The sequence below is a fragment of the Morone saxatilis genome, unplaced genomic scaffold, assembly GCF_004916995.1.
Source record: "Morone saxatilis isolate NCDOM2014 unplaced genomic scaffold, NCSU_SB_2.0 Contig24, whole genome shotgun sequence".
Classification (NCBI taxonomy): Eukaryota; Metazoa; Chordata; class Actinopteri; family Moronidae; genus Morone; species Morone saxatilis.
The window spans coordinates 17,718,780-17,733,191 of NW_023339807.1; the positions used below are offsets into that span (position 1 = coordinate 17,718,780).

A 14,412-nucleotide genomic window follows, 5' to 3' on the forward strand; every position below is an offset into this window, starting at 1 on the left:
GTTCATGTTTGCCAGTTTAAACATGCCTGATCCTGGGAGGAAAGATCATCCCTTTGTGAAAGAAAAACAGAGACAAGTGGACTCCCATTCCCTGAGACAGACTTGCTTGTAACTGATTGTATATATGCAGTACACATCAAATTTGTACTGCTGCTTATCATGATCTTAAATCACCAGGTAAGCTTATGTAGTTGCATGTTTCTAACTCGCCTTTTTGAGCTTTGAAGTTCTGGGAAAGGTGGTTCTCTATCTTATGTTTTTTGATATTTGATCTTTTTAGTGCAGGCATGTTTCTTTGGATATATGTATGTTGTGTTTTTTTTTAAATTAATGTTCCTCTACATTTATCCCTCTCTTCCACACAGAATAAAATGGAGGAATGTGGTGAGATGTCCCCGGCTCATCCTCTCTCCCACGGCCCGACCCCTTCACAGACTGCCCTGCAACATACACAGCTCATGCTGACCGGCTCCCAACTAGCAGGGGTAAGACAGACTTCCAACATATGCACACAGGCACACACTTTGCTTTGCTTTTACCTTGCTTGCTTCTCTGGTGCTGCTTTTTGAACACTTTGTTTCCTTCTTTATCTCCCCCTGTCCATTTCCCTCTTTTCTACTCCTCTCCTCTCCTTTCCTCTCCTCTCTTCTCCTCTCCTCCTCTTTCTCTTCGCCAGTTGACAGCTCTGTTGCCAGCACAGCAGCAGTTGTTGCTGCAGCAGGCTCAGGCGCAGCTCCTGGCTGCAGCTGTGCAGCAGTCCAGCGCAGCCCACGCCGCTCATGCTGCCCACGCAGCCGCCCAAGCCAATCAGCAAGCTCAGGCAGCCGCAGCAGCAAATCAGAAAGCCCAGCAGCAGCAGCAGCAGGCGGGACAAACAGGGCAGCAGGCCCAGTTGCAGTCCCAGGGACAGGGACAGAGCACACAGGAACAGACAGCCCAAAGTGTCCCTGTCCCACCTCCACCCCAGCTCACCCTCTCTCAGCCAATCCAGCTCACCGCCCAGGTACTGACTGCCAATCACAGCCACTTCATGATGAATGGCTTGATTGAGGAACCAGCCATGGAACAATTCTTCTTGCATGTCAATTGTATATTTCATGATTCACAGTTTCCACCTTGCATGAATGCACACATTTTCCATTTCATTTCTCTTACGTTATACAGTAAAGGTGTTTCCTTTCACTTCTTTGTTTTCTGTATGTCCAAATCTGCTGCTCTCAGCCTGAGATGGAAAACATACTAATTACTAAATGTTTGCGTGACTGAGCCCTCATCAGCCTTTATATTTTTTCTTCTCTGTCTGATGCGTCCATTTTCTCTTGATTGAACAGGACATCCAGCAGTTGCTGCAGCTTCAGCAGTTGGTGTTAGTGCCCGGCCACCCGCTCCCGTCTCCTGCCCAGTTCCTCCTCCCACAGGCACAGCAGGGCCAGCAAGGTTGGCAGGCCTCTTACTGGGATAGTTTTTTTAGCAGAAATAAGTCGGGGATGAAAACATAAAATCCACATTTTTATCATAAAAAATTGTTAATGTTCTTTATTTTTCCTTCTTAGGACTCCTATCGACACCAAATCTTATTTCGCTACCTCAGCAAAACCAAGGGAGCCTGCTGTCTGCTCCAACTAGAATGGGACTCCAAGCACAGGTATGAGAGAACTTTCAAGCTTTAGTCAGTGGAAAAGATAAACCCGGCCTCTGCACCAGTAATGAACAAACACTTCTGTCTCTCGCTCTCACTTTCATTCCTCTGACGTCGTACCTGCTACAGCGAGATAAGAGTGTGGAGGTGAGCGGTGGAGGCATGACCACGGTGCCCTCAGTGACCTCTCACCCCGAGGAACCCAGTGACTTGGAGGAGCTGGAACAGTTCGCCCGCACTTTCAAACAAAGACGCATCAAACTAGGCTTCACACAGGTAGGGAGAGACACCTACTGCGTATGGGTTCATGTGCAGGTTTACATTAGCATTGAATGTTTTGACATGTCTCCTTTCATCTCGCCACCAGGGAGATGTTGGCTTGGCCATGGGGAAGCTGTATGGCAATGACTTCAGTCAGACCACAATCTCCCGCTTTGAAGCCCTCAACCTGAGCTTTAAGAATATGTGCAAGCTGAAGCCACTGCTGGAGAAGTGGCTCAATGATGCAGGTGAGCTCTCATCAAAATAACATCGCTTTACATTTAGACAATTGTATATTTAAAGCATGTGCTTGTATGACAGTTGGTCTGATATTCTTATTTAATGTTTGTGTATGTTTTTCTTTCTTCTTCAGAGACCATGTCCATAGACAGCACCCTGCCCAGCCCCAGCTCCCTGTCCTCTCCCTCTATGGGCTTCGACGGGCTTCCTGGTCGCCGCAGAAAGAAGAGAACCAGCATTGAGACGAATGTACGTGTGGCCCTGGAACGTGCATTCATGACGGTAAGATAATTACCTTATTATTTCATTAAGAAAGCTTACATTTTTTTAAATATGAAATAAAAAGCTGTTTAAATAATTCATTCTAAAATTAATTAACATGTTTTGTGTTGAATGAATTGATATTTGCCTGGCCCAAGTACAAAACAACTTCTAATAATAGATTTTTTAATTTAACAATAACTGATTTCAACCTGCTTGATAATGTTTTTGTAGAGCTGACAAATGTAAATAAAGATGTGTGTATTTTAGTCATAAATGTAATCTAATAGAAACTATTGTAACCACAGAAGTTTTATATTTGAATGCGTCATCTTAATACTGCACAGTCATTTGTTGAGTCATTGTTTTTTTCTGAACTTTTAAATGCCACAGTCTGCACTTCGTGTCAATACAATTTTTTTATGTTTTTAATGTTTGGCGTTATGTGGTTGTTATATAGCACTCCCTAAATAATTGCAATACCTGTCTCCCTTCCTCCCTGCAGAACCAGAAGCCTACCTCAGAAGAGATCCTGCTGATCGCAGAGCAGCTCAACATGGAGAAAGAGGTGATCCGAGTCTGGTTCTGCAACCGCCGGCAGAAAGAGAAACGCATCAATCCTAGCAGTGCCACCCCTCCCCTGCCCAGCCAGCCCCCCACTGCCCCACCAACGCACAAACAGTCCTGCTACAGCCCTCACATGGTAAATATCCAACCTTAACGTCGCTGTTACACTTGTTAGTTTTAATGGAGACAAATACGTCACAGTTTTCGCAGTATGTTTCCTGTGTGTATTTTAATGGCTGGTTGATCATAAGCTGACTTTAGTTTCCGAAACCTGAATCCGTCTCTCTTTCTCTTTGCCAGATGTCCAGCCAGCTGTCGCAGGCCGTGACCAGTCTCAGCACAACAGTGACCACCATGTCCCCCGTCTGCCCCCTAACTTCCAGCCTCACTTCCACCCATCCCTCCCTCAGCTCCGCACCCTCCCCGGTGACTCCTCCTCCCCGCAGCACGGCCAGCCCCGCCACTCCCAGCCACAGCACACTCAACCTTAACACAGGGTAAGAGACTGTGAGACGTTTTGCAATACACCACCTGGGATTACCCAATACAGTCATTTCACAGCAGCTATGGCCAGGAAAAATGTGGGGTTGGTTGCGTTTGTTCACACAAATTATGAAAAGAAACCTTCTGAAACTGAAAATCCAACATTCACTTCCATTTCATGCAGCCAATGAGCAGGTGTGAGGAAAAAAGCTTGCAGGGTTTAAACTTTGCCATTTTTTTTCATTACTTTCACTATCACTATCTTTTCATGTGTACAAATAAGTGCAGCAACATTTTCCCCATATTTAAACAATTATTGTCCAGCTCTATGACAGATGGCTGGCTTCTCACTCCGTCTTTAAGTGTGGCTGTTTGTGACAACTACAAACACATTAGTCCTCCGACATGGTTCAACATATCGTACAAACTAGTAATTTTTTTAGCAAACCTGTGATTTCTGCCAAATACAGTGGAGGTAAATGGACTTTTGTTTGTGGTGTGAAATGTTAATTTGTATTTTATTTAAAAACATCATCTCAGCTCCCAGAAATAAATGTCCCTGTTAGCTGAAACACACTATGTTCAGTTTTTATTGGACCTACTTTCTACTGAAGAAATAGTCCCTATTAAAACTCCCAACGTTGTTTTCTAGAAATTATCCAGAGTAACTAATACAAAATGTGTTGCTGTTGAATTTTTTTAAATATAATTTTTTACTGTTCTGAGCACCACAGACAGATTTATCTCCAATGTATTGGCAGCAACAATCAGCAGCAATGGATATTGCAAAACATGAATAAATTAAGCAAAACTCACAGTACTACAAACCAGTTTGTAATTTGGGTGAACTGATTCTTTATGTATTAAAGCTTTGTTTGGTTTTGGTTTGAGGTAAAACTCATCTGCACCATAATATTTATTAAAAGGTCATTGTTTGTCTGATGTCGCCACCACACTTCAATCGATTTAGGCAAAACATTTAAACACACATAACCACACATTTCCATATACGGTACATGCTCACCATGAATGCTGCACTGCACCATGCTCGGTTCACCTGCAGTTTGTAGTTAAATGCTTTATACTGTACACACACAGTAATTGTTTGTGCTCACACACGCACACTGATATTCTAACATGCCATTGGGCAACCACTGCTTCCCCTTGTGCAGCAGTTCTTTATAATCCTCTGTGTGTTTGTGTGTGTGGTTCTTGTGTTCACAGCTTATGGCGTATGGGTAAAAAGAACGGTGACGTGTCTAACTACATCACCGATTTTGCTGCAAACTTGAGGTGAATACGACAGAGACACACACGTGCAGAGAACACAGTACAATACACTTTTGTTCGGCTCAGAATGCTGTGTTCTTGTTTTAAATCACTTCTCTCCTTTAACATGAATGCATACCTAATGAGACTTTTTTTCCCCTTCTGCATTTCTAACCTCTTGTTTACACCTGTACAGCCAACTGTCAGCAAACTACTGCTCTTTATATGTGCAGGGCTGAATTGCCCTCTGCTTGTCCTTGCCGCTAAACCTGCTTTTTTTTCTCACCTTTTCTCCTCTGCCTGTCTGTGTTTGTATATATGCTTGCACATGTATGGTGCTGTGTGTGTGTGTGTGTGTGTGTGTGTGTGTGACAAAACAGGAACACTGTGATGGGAGTTAACACAGGGATGAGCCAAGCCCTCCTCGGTAACAATCCCCTGGCCACCATCCAAGGTGTGTGTGTGAGAGAAAGAGACACTGAAATGGGTTTATTTCAGGAGAATGAAAAGAAAAAGACATAAAAGTTAGCATCAGCACCACTGATAAGCAGAATATAATTTAGAGGTCAAGGCTGAGGTGGAGGTGTACTTTATTATTTTATTTCTGCAAAGAATCTCAGGGTCAAAAAATACATAAAAATACCCAGAAAAGAGTTTTTATGTTCAGCACATTGGCAATACATTTCCCTCCTCTCAAACACTCACACAAACCTTTGTCTCTCATGCACTCCTACACATACATAAATTCCTTAAACTCAGCCACATGCTGTACACGACACATCCCCTCTCACACACCTTCCTACACTTGAGAACAATGCAAGAATAGCACACAGGGAAAAAAAAGTACAATCCTGCAGAAATGACCACCAAACAGCCCCAACCACCGTCAGCAGAGCTAATTTTTAATCATACTTTGTGGTGTGAGGGTGAGTAGGGGGAGAGAGATGTATTAAAAAGAGAAGTGTGATGATGACTAATACAGTTATGCATGGTAGGTGAATCAAATCGCACTTGTAGACTACAGGCTGGAGACATGGATGAATAGGCAAGCTGATGGTTTTTGCTCATCCACAGTATGAGAGACAGAGACTGACTTATTTCTCATATGTTGCCATCAACATCCATTAATTCATCCCATCAAGTGTCCGCGTGTGAGTGACGATAATTACATAAATGAGTGGGCTAAGTTTTTGTGTGTGCATCTGTGCTGTCTCATTCATCTTTCGCCTTTCATCTCTCCATTTCATCATCGGTCACGTCAAATTCATCAATGTTTTTTGCACTTCATTCAGTTGTTCGGAGGCTTTTATTTATTTTTATTTATTTACTCGTGAATATGGGCACTAGTAATGGACGTGGTGACACAAAACATTTAAAGCATCAATTTTAAATATTAAGTTTTGGTGTCAGAGCCTCAGAGCAAGAGCTACACTTTGGACCCACGGTTTCACACCACTTTGATGCTCAACACTCACACACCAAGAGATCGATCACTGAGGAGGCAGAAATCTCAGTTTCTTCACCAAAAGTAGCCTCAACAGACCATAATGCAGTGCACCCACAGGACATTTAGAGCTTTTGAGTATTAGGGCTGCTTAATGCATTTTCTGCCATGAATTAGAAAAATGTGTTTTGCTGTTGCTATGTGATCACAAATGTTATGAGGCAGCGTTCACATGTAGCATTTTGTGTGTGAAAGAAGCGCTGCACAAAGTGCCGTTCACATCTAATCATCAACCTTGTTTCCATAACAACAGACCACTCATGATAGCTTACCTGTTGCTGTGCTGTATCTGATCCCACAAGATTAGCTTGCTACAGATATTAGACAATATTCAGTTATTACAGCAAGCTGTTATCTCTATAGGCTCAGTGTTGGAATCATGTTTTTTTGAAAAGTTAAACATTTCTTATCTCCCATTTAAAAAAAAAAAGAGAAAGAAACCTAAAACGTACAGAGAAACTGCACTCTGAGCACCTTGTGGCCACACCCTGTGCTTTCCATTTAAAAGAGGTGGTGTTGGTTTTTCTTTTCTCTTTTTAATGACAAAAATATCAAACTTTACAATGAGACAAAGGAACGATAGCAAGGACAAAAAATAGAGTTAAGGATTGCATTTGTTTTCATTTTTAAAGGGTCTGAAGGAAGACAAGTAGGAAGTAGGATGTTTACACCCAAAATTTAGCTGACAAGGAGACAAATAATAACAAAAGCTATAAAAGTGTAATATTCCTTTAATCTTCGTCTCTTCTCTCTCCAGCAGCCCTAGCAGCCAGTGGTGGCCAGCTGCCTCTTTCCAGTCTTGAGGGGGGCAGTAAGGTGATGCTGGGGGCCTCTGGGGGCCAGGGAGGGCTCCACTCCTCCCTCTTCCTCAACCATCCCGCCCTCCTCCACATGGGCCAGAACCCCGGCGCTGGACTGATCAGCGCCGCCGTAGCCAAAGCCTCCCAGTCCTCCCCCTTCCCCTCAGCCAGCAGCATCAGCCCCACCCCTTGCTCCCCTTCCCCCTGCTCAAGCCCCGCCTCTTCCTGCTCCTCCAGCGAAATGGCACACAGCCCGCCCTCTCTGGGCGGAGCCAAGATTGAGTGACCGCGCCAAGGGCCAATCAGAGAGGAGGAGGAAGGAGGAAACGAGAACCTCGCCTTTCACACCAAAGCTATCTCTTTCTCTCTCTTGCGCTCTTCTTCCGTTATTTTTTTCGCAATGGTTCTCTCTCTCTTTCTCTCCCAGTCTTTCGATGCCAAAAATACACAGAATGAAAGAGGAGAGAGGGAGGGAAAGAAGTGAAAGAGGGGAGAAGGGGGGAAAGGGGAAGATTGAAACCAAAAATCTTTATCTATCCAGACAGATGGGGAGGAGGCAACGTGGGACCTTTTTGTCAATAACGCGTGATATCGGCATGGCGCCTCTCCACTCTTTCTCTCTGAAGGAAAACAAACCAATGACTCTTTAACAAAGAGACGGAAGAGACGGCAGAGATGCATGTCGGAGTGCATAAACCAAAAATGACAAAAGATAACTTTACTATGTGACAAAGGAATGGCGGCAAGGACAAAAAATGGAAAGGAGGACTGTGCTTACGTTTTCCTTTCGTTTTTTTATTATTTCGAAAAGCTGCGGGTCTGAAGGAAGAGGAGTAGGGAGGATAAGTTTAAACCAAAAATTTACCTGAGGAGGAGGCGGAGGAGGAATACACAATGACAAAAAAAAAAAAAACGACAACCATACCAAAATCCCAAATACCAAAAACCAAAAATACGGAGAGAAAAGCTTTATTCAAAGGACGTGTAAATACTGAAGCTATCCAGGACCAGGACTCTACTGCTACTGCTACTCACACACAAACACACACATCAAGAGCCAACCCATCTCGCCATCGACTCATCCTGTCTGTGTCAACTCATGTGTCTCTTATAGGTTTTCATGCTAGATATTTTAGATAATTTTGTAAAAGATTGTTACTGAATGAGTCAAGAGCTCATGTATGAATGATTGCCAGTTCTACTGTATCTTCTTATGTTAGTCTCTTTACCTACCTCTGGTTTTAGGAGCATAGAATAGCTTTTCCGCTCTCCTTTTTATTTCAGATTCCTTGACAGAGGCTTGTTATTCAGTATCTATTTTTTACACTTTGAGAAGAAGTACAGTTGGGATTTGTTTTTTAATTATTTATTAGTGTCATTTTACAATCCAGTTCCTATTTATTGTCGCAGCCTTTTTTTAGTGTTAGCTTTTGGGGTTTGAATCATCATCAGTGTCATCATCATTGTCTTCATCATATGCATTTGTGTTGTCAACATGCTTCTTATTTTTTTTTTTAATGTGACTATTCTGCTGGAACAGAGATGATGAAGGTGAAAAGTTGCTCATTTCAGTCCTCACCAAGTGCCATAGATCCAAAATAGAGCTGGCACACTGCAAGTTGATTTCAAGGTGTGAAGGAATTTTATTAAGACCTAAACATGTGACATTTTGTGCTCTTAATCAGACCACTCTTTCATCACTCTTTAAGATAACCCATTATCAGGGGACTCCATGGCTAAATGAACATGCCCTGGAAACTTCACACAGTGAAAATGACGTTTGTTAAGAGTGGCGACCATTTTGAAAGTATGAAATAGGGCTGTGATTGGAGATTTAAAGTAATAACCGTTGAGACTGAAGGCTAAATAAGTCAATAAAGTTTAGTCACAGCCAGCTCTCATTCCTGCCTCGTCAATCAGTGTAGACGCCCCCCGACACCTGTCTGTCTAGACATGTTTACTGATATTTGTTTGTTTCCATCATCACTCCATCAATCATATTTCACTGTCATTTTCCACCTCAAACTGCCATTAATTCTCAAATGGAAACCAAAGCATTCTCAAGGCTGTCTCAAGCTCTTTGTAAAGAGCCTCAGCCAAGACATATGAACACAATAAAGACAGAAGGGGAGAGGTGGGGGCTAAGAACAGGACGTTACCACTGGAGGCCCCCTGGTGTAATCCCCTCCACCTTGCCCGTCCAAAAACCCGCGGGGGAAGCTTTATTTAGGGAACTGATCCTTTACTCCAAACCCCCAGAAAGAAGGGTACACTGGGACAGGCGAAGGAGGGACACACTGTAGTGAGGGGAGCAGGCGTCACACTTTTTGTAAGAGGATACCAAAAATAAACCCAAACCAAAAAAAAAACACAACCCAAGGAATGACAGAAGCAAACCAAAAAGAACCCTAACCAAATGTGGCTGGAGGGAGGAGGGGAGGAGGACAAAGTGCAGGTGCTGAAAGCAGTGTATCTCTCTGTCTGTCTGTCTGTCTGTCTGTTAGCTTTAGGGCTGCAGCATTCGCCCCGCTCTGAAAACTGTGTAGCATGGATGGAGGGATGGATAGACAGGCAGATAGACAGGCGAGCAAAAGAAGGACAGACAATTCCTCCCCTCCTCTGCCTCTCACTCTCTCCAGCTCAGCTCTCTGGTCCTGGATGGAGCTAAACGCAAATGACCTCACTGAACTGAAATCTTCTAAAAATCTGTTTTTATTTTTCTGTTGGTTGGTTCTGATTGTTTTATCTCTGCTGTGTCTCTTGATGCTGTTTTATGTACTGTACTTTAGTGCTTATTACTCATTTGGAATAACGTACTCGCTTACTTACTACAAGAGCTCCTTATTTTTTTCGTAGTCGTGCTAGAGATTTTTATCAGGTGATTGGAAAAAATACTGTGAAAATTTAGCTTCCAGATTTTTATTAGATAAAGAAACAGACTGTCTTGGCAGAAAAAAGACACACAAAAAGCCAAAAACAAAGAGTTGAATAGCAAAACCTTAAAAATGCCAAACCAAATACTGAACCAAACCAAACACAGTAGAGAGGAACAGGAACTGCCTTCTCTGGAGAGGGCACAGAAATGGTTTAAGTCAATTTGTCTGAGGTGAAACTGTGCGTTTTTCTGTATGTACGTGATTATGGAAGGCCAAACGGTTAAAAAAAAGAAAGAAGAAAACTGAATAGGGTCTGCAGTGATGTCTTGTCATTAATTTTGACCCCAGCGACATAATATACGCTTCAGATACAGAAAAACCCACACAGCAGGGGCCTCAGTCAAGTTGACAGTTTTGAGAGTTGGAACGTAAACATATCCAAAGAATATTTGGTTTGATCCACACCAGAAAAAACAGTCGACACACGAGAATCGTTTCGCGAACCAAACTTTAGATGTGGGGTTTGCACCGTAAGGTGAAACCTTTTCTCCACATTGACTCTTAGACGGAATGTATCTGTTAGTGCTTCTATAGATTTTGTAGAAAAAAGATCTATGTTCTACTGCTTACTTATCGCTAATGTATTAAAAAGAAAAAAACGTACAAAAAAGACTTTGAGAAAAAAAAGATCCTAAAAAACATTGATGATAATAACTTGATTTTAGACCAAAAATTTTAACTATCTCTCTTTGGACTTTTTTATTTCTCCTTATTGCGATGATTTAGACTTTTGATTGTACTATTTATTCAGGGTAGGGTTGATTTATTTGCTTGTTATCTTCTTTGTCTTTTTGCTATTTATTTTTTAATTTATTTTCTAGAGGTGCTTTTTTCATATTCTGGGATGTACTTGTGATTGATTTTTTTAATTTTTTGTTGTCCCCTGCTGAAGTTCTTTCTTACTTCTTTAAACCAAATAATACCAGAAATGCAACCACAGGTCCTGTAGGGACTTAATAAGAGAATATGGCCGATTGGATGATCAGCCATAAAGATATTCTCTTCCTCACTGAGACAACTCTCCTCTTAGAGGGGAGGGGAAGCTCACAATATCAAGAGGCAGCACTGTATTGATGAACGCCTCATAATTTACTTTTCAAGGGGAAAAAAGGAAACTGGTGTTTTCTTTCCGGACAGACACATGCCTTTATTAGGCAAGTTGAAATCCTGTTTTAATGGAGAAAGCATAAATATAATTTCTGTGTGTAAAACTGCCTGAGTTACAGCGTGAGGTGTTCTTTGAAACGCAGTGCTGCCTCTGTTCTCTCTATATTTTCTCCACGGGGAGAACACACTGAAAGCTTTACAGCTACACAACCAAAAACACAAAAGAAGAAGATCAACCGGGGCAAAGGCTAAAGTTTTTTACATGACAGAGAGGAAAGACGGAGGCAAGAGAGAAGAGGGTGATTTTGGATTCCCAGCCTTAAATTGCCCTCTAACTTCTCACTTTGTCTCACTGTCTCTCTCTCTCTCTTTCTCTCTCTCTTTCAGCTTTTTGTCTCTTTTTGTTTCCACTTTTCTATAAGTTAACTTTTTTCTTCATCCACTATAGGATGTAAAAGAGAGATAGTTCATCATATACCTCATATTCTTTGATGATAAACCAAATAGATGAATGCTTTAAAATGCGGGGTTCAAGTGGGGATCAGGGGGTACTTGGATGGTACGTGTGGACTGTGTGTTAGTGTGCACCGGGAGCAGACACAGTTAAGGCTAGGTCAAAGATCAAAGGTTGTTGTCCTAATGGAGGTAAACACAAAGGTTTTGGATTGATCTGGGAAGTAACAGATCATCGAATAGATTGCAGTTTTTTCTCCATGGGATTCAGAAGGTGCCATTTAAGGTCAAAGGGCCGTTACTGGTTCATGCTCTGGTCTACACACACACACACACACACACACCTTGTCCCCCTGGAAAACACTCCCCGCTGTCTGTGTTGAGCTTTGAACACAGCCCTCTCCTCATATCTGACCCTCACTGCTTCCTCCCTGTCAAACACGGACTGTGGGTTTAAAGCTGCTCTTTGGCACAGATCTAGGATCAAATCTGGATCAATTTTTGGCTTAAAAAAAGCTTCGAGAGCCTGAGAGCAACTTTATCACCAAAGTCGCCAAAAGCCCTCTCTCGCCTTTAGGTCTTTATTGCCTGATGAGGGGGCATATTGACCAGTTGATGTCCATGTGTATCAGGGAGTGCCGCAGGGCAGGTATCTGGGGAACGGCTGAGACCGGCATTGCTAGGTGACGCGTACAAACACTCCTCTGTGTGTTGAGATGTTGGAAGCTGGAGGGAGATGTATGCATGTCATCAAACTGACTGAATCCTCCCCCAGAGGCCATTTTCTTGTTTTGCTCTCTCTGTGTATTCAGAGAAAATGGAAGCAGTGTTTCTGACCAGGCACCTTTTTTTGTGTACCTCAGGGTTTTAGTGACCGGGTGTAAAGTGTGGATCTCTGTGGTGGGGATACCCCCTTAGTGAATGATACCAAAGTTAATGCCCTGCCATGGGATCCTGCATGATGTACACGCTCCCTTAAATCCTGATGTCCACTCGAGTGTTCAGAAACTCCTCTTTTCTCTGGTTTACACGCCAGCAGATTCATTAGTATTTCTCTCTCCACACAATAACATCTCACCATGTCTCTGTGGGCAAGACAGACAGGATCAGAGATGTGCCTTTACAACAACATCTAGAAAAGAATCTTTAAAGGAATAGCTCAACTTTCTGGGAAATACGGTTATTCATTGTCTTGCCAAGGGTTAGATGATCATGTCTGTAAGGTAAATATGAAGCTACAGCCGGCAGCCAGTGGACACGACAATACTCCAGGAAGTCACTGAGGCTGGCCACAAGTAGTTCTAGCACCTCAGTCCCCATACAACCACACAGTGTTGTTTTTACACTTGGGTTTTTGTAAACATACAATATAACATCTAAATTACTGAGCTATAGAGGTGCTGGTCTGTGGATTAATGTTTAATACTATCTTCAGACTAAACATACTATGCCGAATCAGTAGCTTTTAGCTGTGGAGCGCCCCTCACTGGTGACTGAGAGCATTGGTTTTAGCTCAGCCTTGATTCACAGTACGTTACGGTCTGGTTTAAGGCTTAAAGAAAGACACAGACACACATAAACACATAAACAATTATGATTTGATAAGTGTTGCAAAGAAGTGTCTTCAAAGCTATTAAATCTTAAAAACAGAGCTTGTTTTGGCCCCCTAAACTAAAAGCAACAACTTTAACCAGCAACAGACTGAGCTTTTACTGCACTTAATGAAGACAGAGTTATGAATGATGATGCATTTGTTTACTGCTGCACAACCTGAAGTGCATTTGAACTGTAATCCATTCACTTATCTTATCTTAGACAAACAGTGAATATAGTCAGGGTCACAACTGTTTGAACTGAACTGAAGGAAATCATTTGAATCAGCAAAGTGATTCATAATTTACAGCTCATTTGGACAGAGCCAGACTACCTGTTTCCCCCCGTTAGCTTCAAATATCTGTACAAAGATATGAGTGGTATCAAACTACTCATCTAACTCTTGGCAAGAAAGCAGATTTCCCAAAATGTGGAGCTATTTATTTAAAATGCAAGAATCAATGTTTAAGCTTCAAAAAGCTAATATCTCCGGACACGAAGGCATGAGAGATGTCATTGTTGTTGGAGAACGAGAGACACAGCAAGCAGAACAGAAAACAAGCTGCTACGTCTTCCTCCACCCACTCTCATCCACACATACACGCTCTTCCTCTTTCATCCCTTTCTTCTTTATCTCTCTCTCTCTCTCTTCTACAATACAGCTTTAGTCCAAAGGTTTCTCCAGCAACACAGCAAAGCGAGTCAGATGTTAAAGAATAAAACCAAAGAGCTCTAACTTGACCTTCTCTTCAACACAAAGCCCTCCACTGCATCCTTCACCTCTATCTATCCACCTCCTTCCTGTCCTTCCTTTAGCTCCTCTGTCACCTAGTGAGCCGGTCTTTGAAGCATTAACCTCAGCTATCCAAAGGGGAATAATAATAATGATAATAATGATGATAATTAAGATGATGATGATGAAATGTATATTTTTAAGTATTTGTCATTGGAAAAATAATCTTAAGCTTCTCATAATTATGATGATCATGATGACGACGATGACGACGACGATGATGATGATGATGATAATGAAGTTTCTCTTGGTATCTTTGTAGCTGTTCTGATCCTTCTTAAGTTCTTGTCCTTTCTGCTCGTGCTGCCAGAGAGTACTGCTTAACTCCCATCAGCCCTCTCTTACCCCCCCCCCTTTTCATTTGATTTACCTGATGTTTGGTCCTAACGTCTACCTGTCTGACCTTTACCCCTGGATATTTGTCTATGCCTGTGTGAGTGTGTGTGTGTGAGTGAGTGTGTGTGTGTGTGTGTGTGTGTGTGTGTGTGAGTGAGTACACTAACAGT

General features: G+C 42.3%; 1 protein-coding gene across 1 annotated transcript in view; it reads left to right on the top strand.

Moving 5' to 3' along the window:
• pou2f2a (POU class 2 homeobox 2a) overlaps positions 1-14,356 on the top strand; it is a 37,237-nt gene extending 22,881 nt beyond the window's left edge. Inside the window, exons 5-15 of the mRNA XM_035672635.1 lie at positions 366-485; positions 1,332-1,437; positions 1,554-1,645; positions 1,769-1,915; positions 2,007-2,148; positions 2,274-2,422; positions 2,907-3,104; positions 3,269-3,465; positions 4,676-4,744; positions 5,101-5,174; positions 6,985-14,356. Of these exons, the coding sequence (XP_035528528.1) occupies positions 366-485; positions 1,332-1,437; positions 1,554-1,645; positions 1,769-1,915; positions 2,007-2,148; positions 2,274-2,422; positions 2,907-3,104; positions 3,269-3,465; positions 4,676-4,744; positions 5,101-5,174; positions 6,985-7,310 (1,620 nt within the window). The 3' untranslated portion in view covers positions 7,311-14,356. The remainder of the gene's footprint in view (positions 1-365; positions 486-1,331; positions 1,438-1,553; positions 1,646-1,768; positions 1,916-2,006; positions 2,149-2,273; positions 2,423-2,906; positions 3,105-3,268; positions 3,466-4,675; positions 4,745-5,100; positions 5,175-6,984) is intronic.
• Positions 14,357-14,412: the final 56 nt, after the last annotated feature.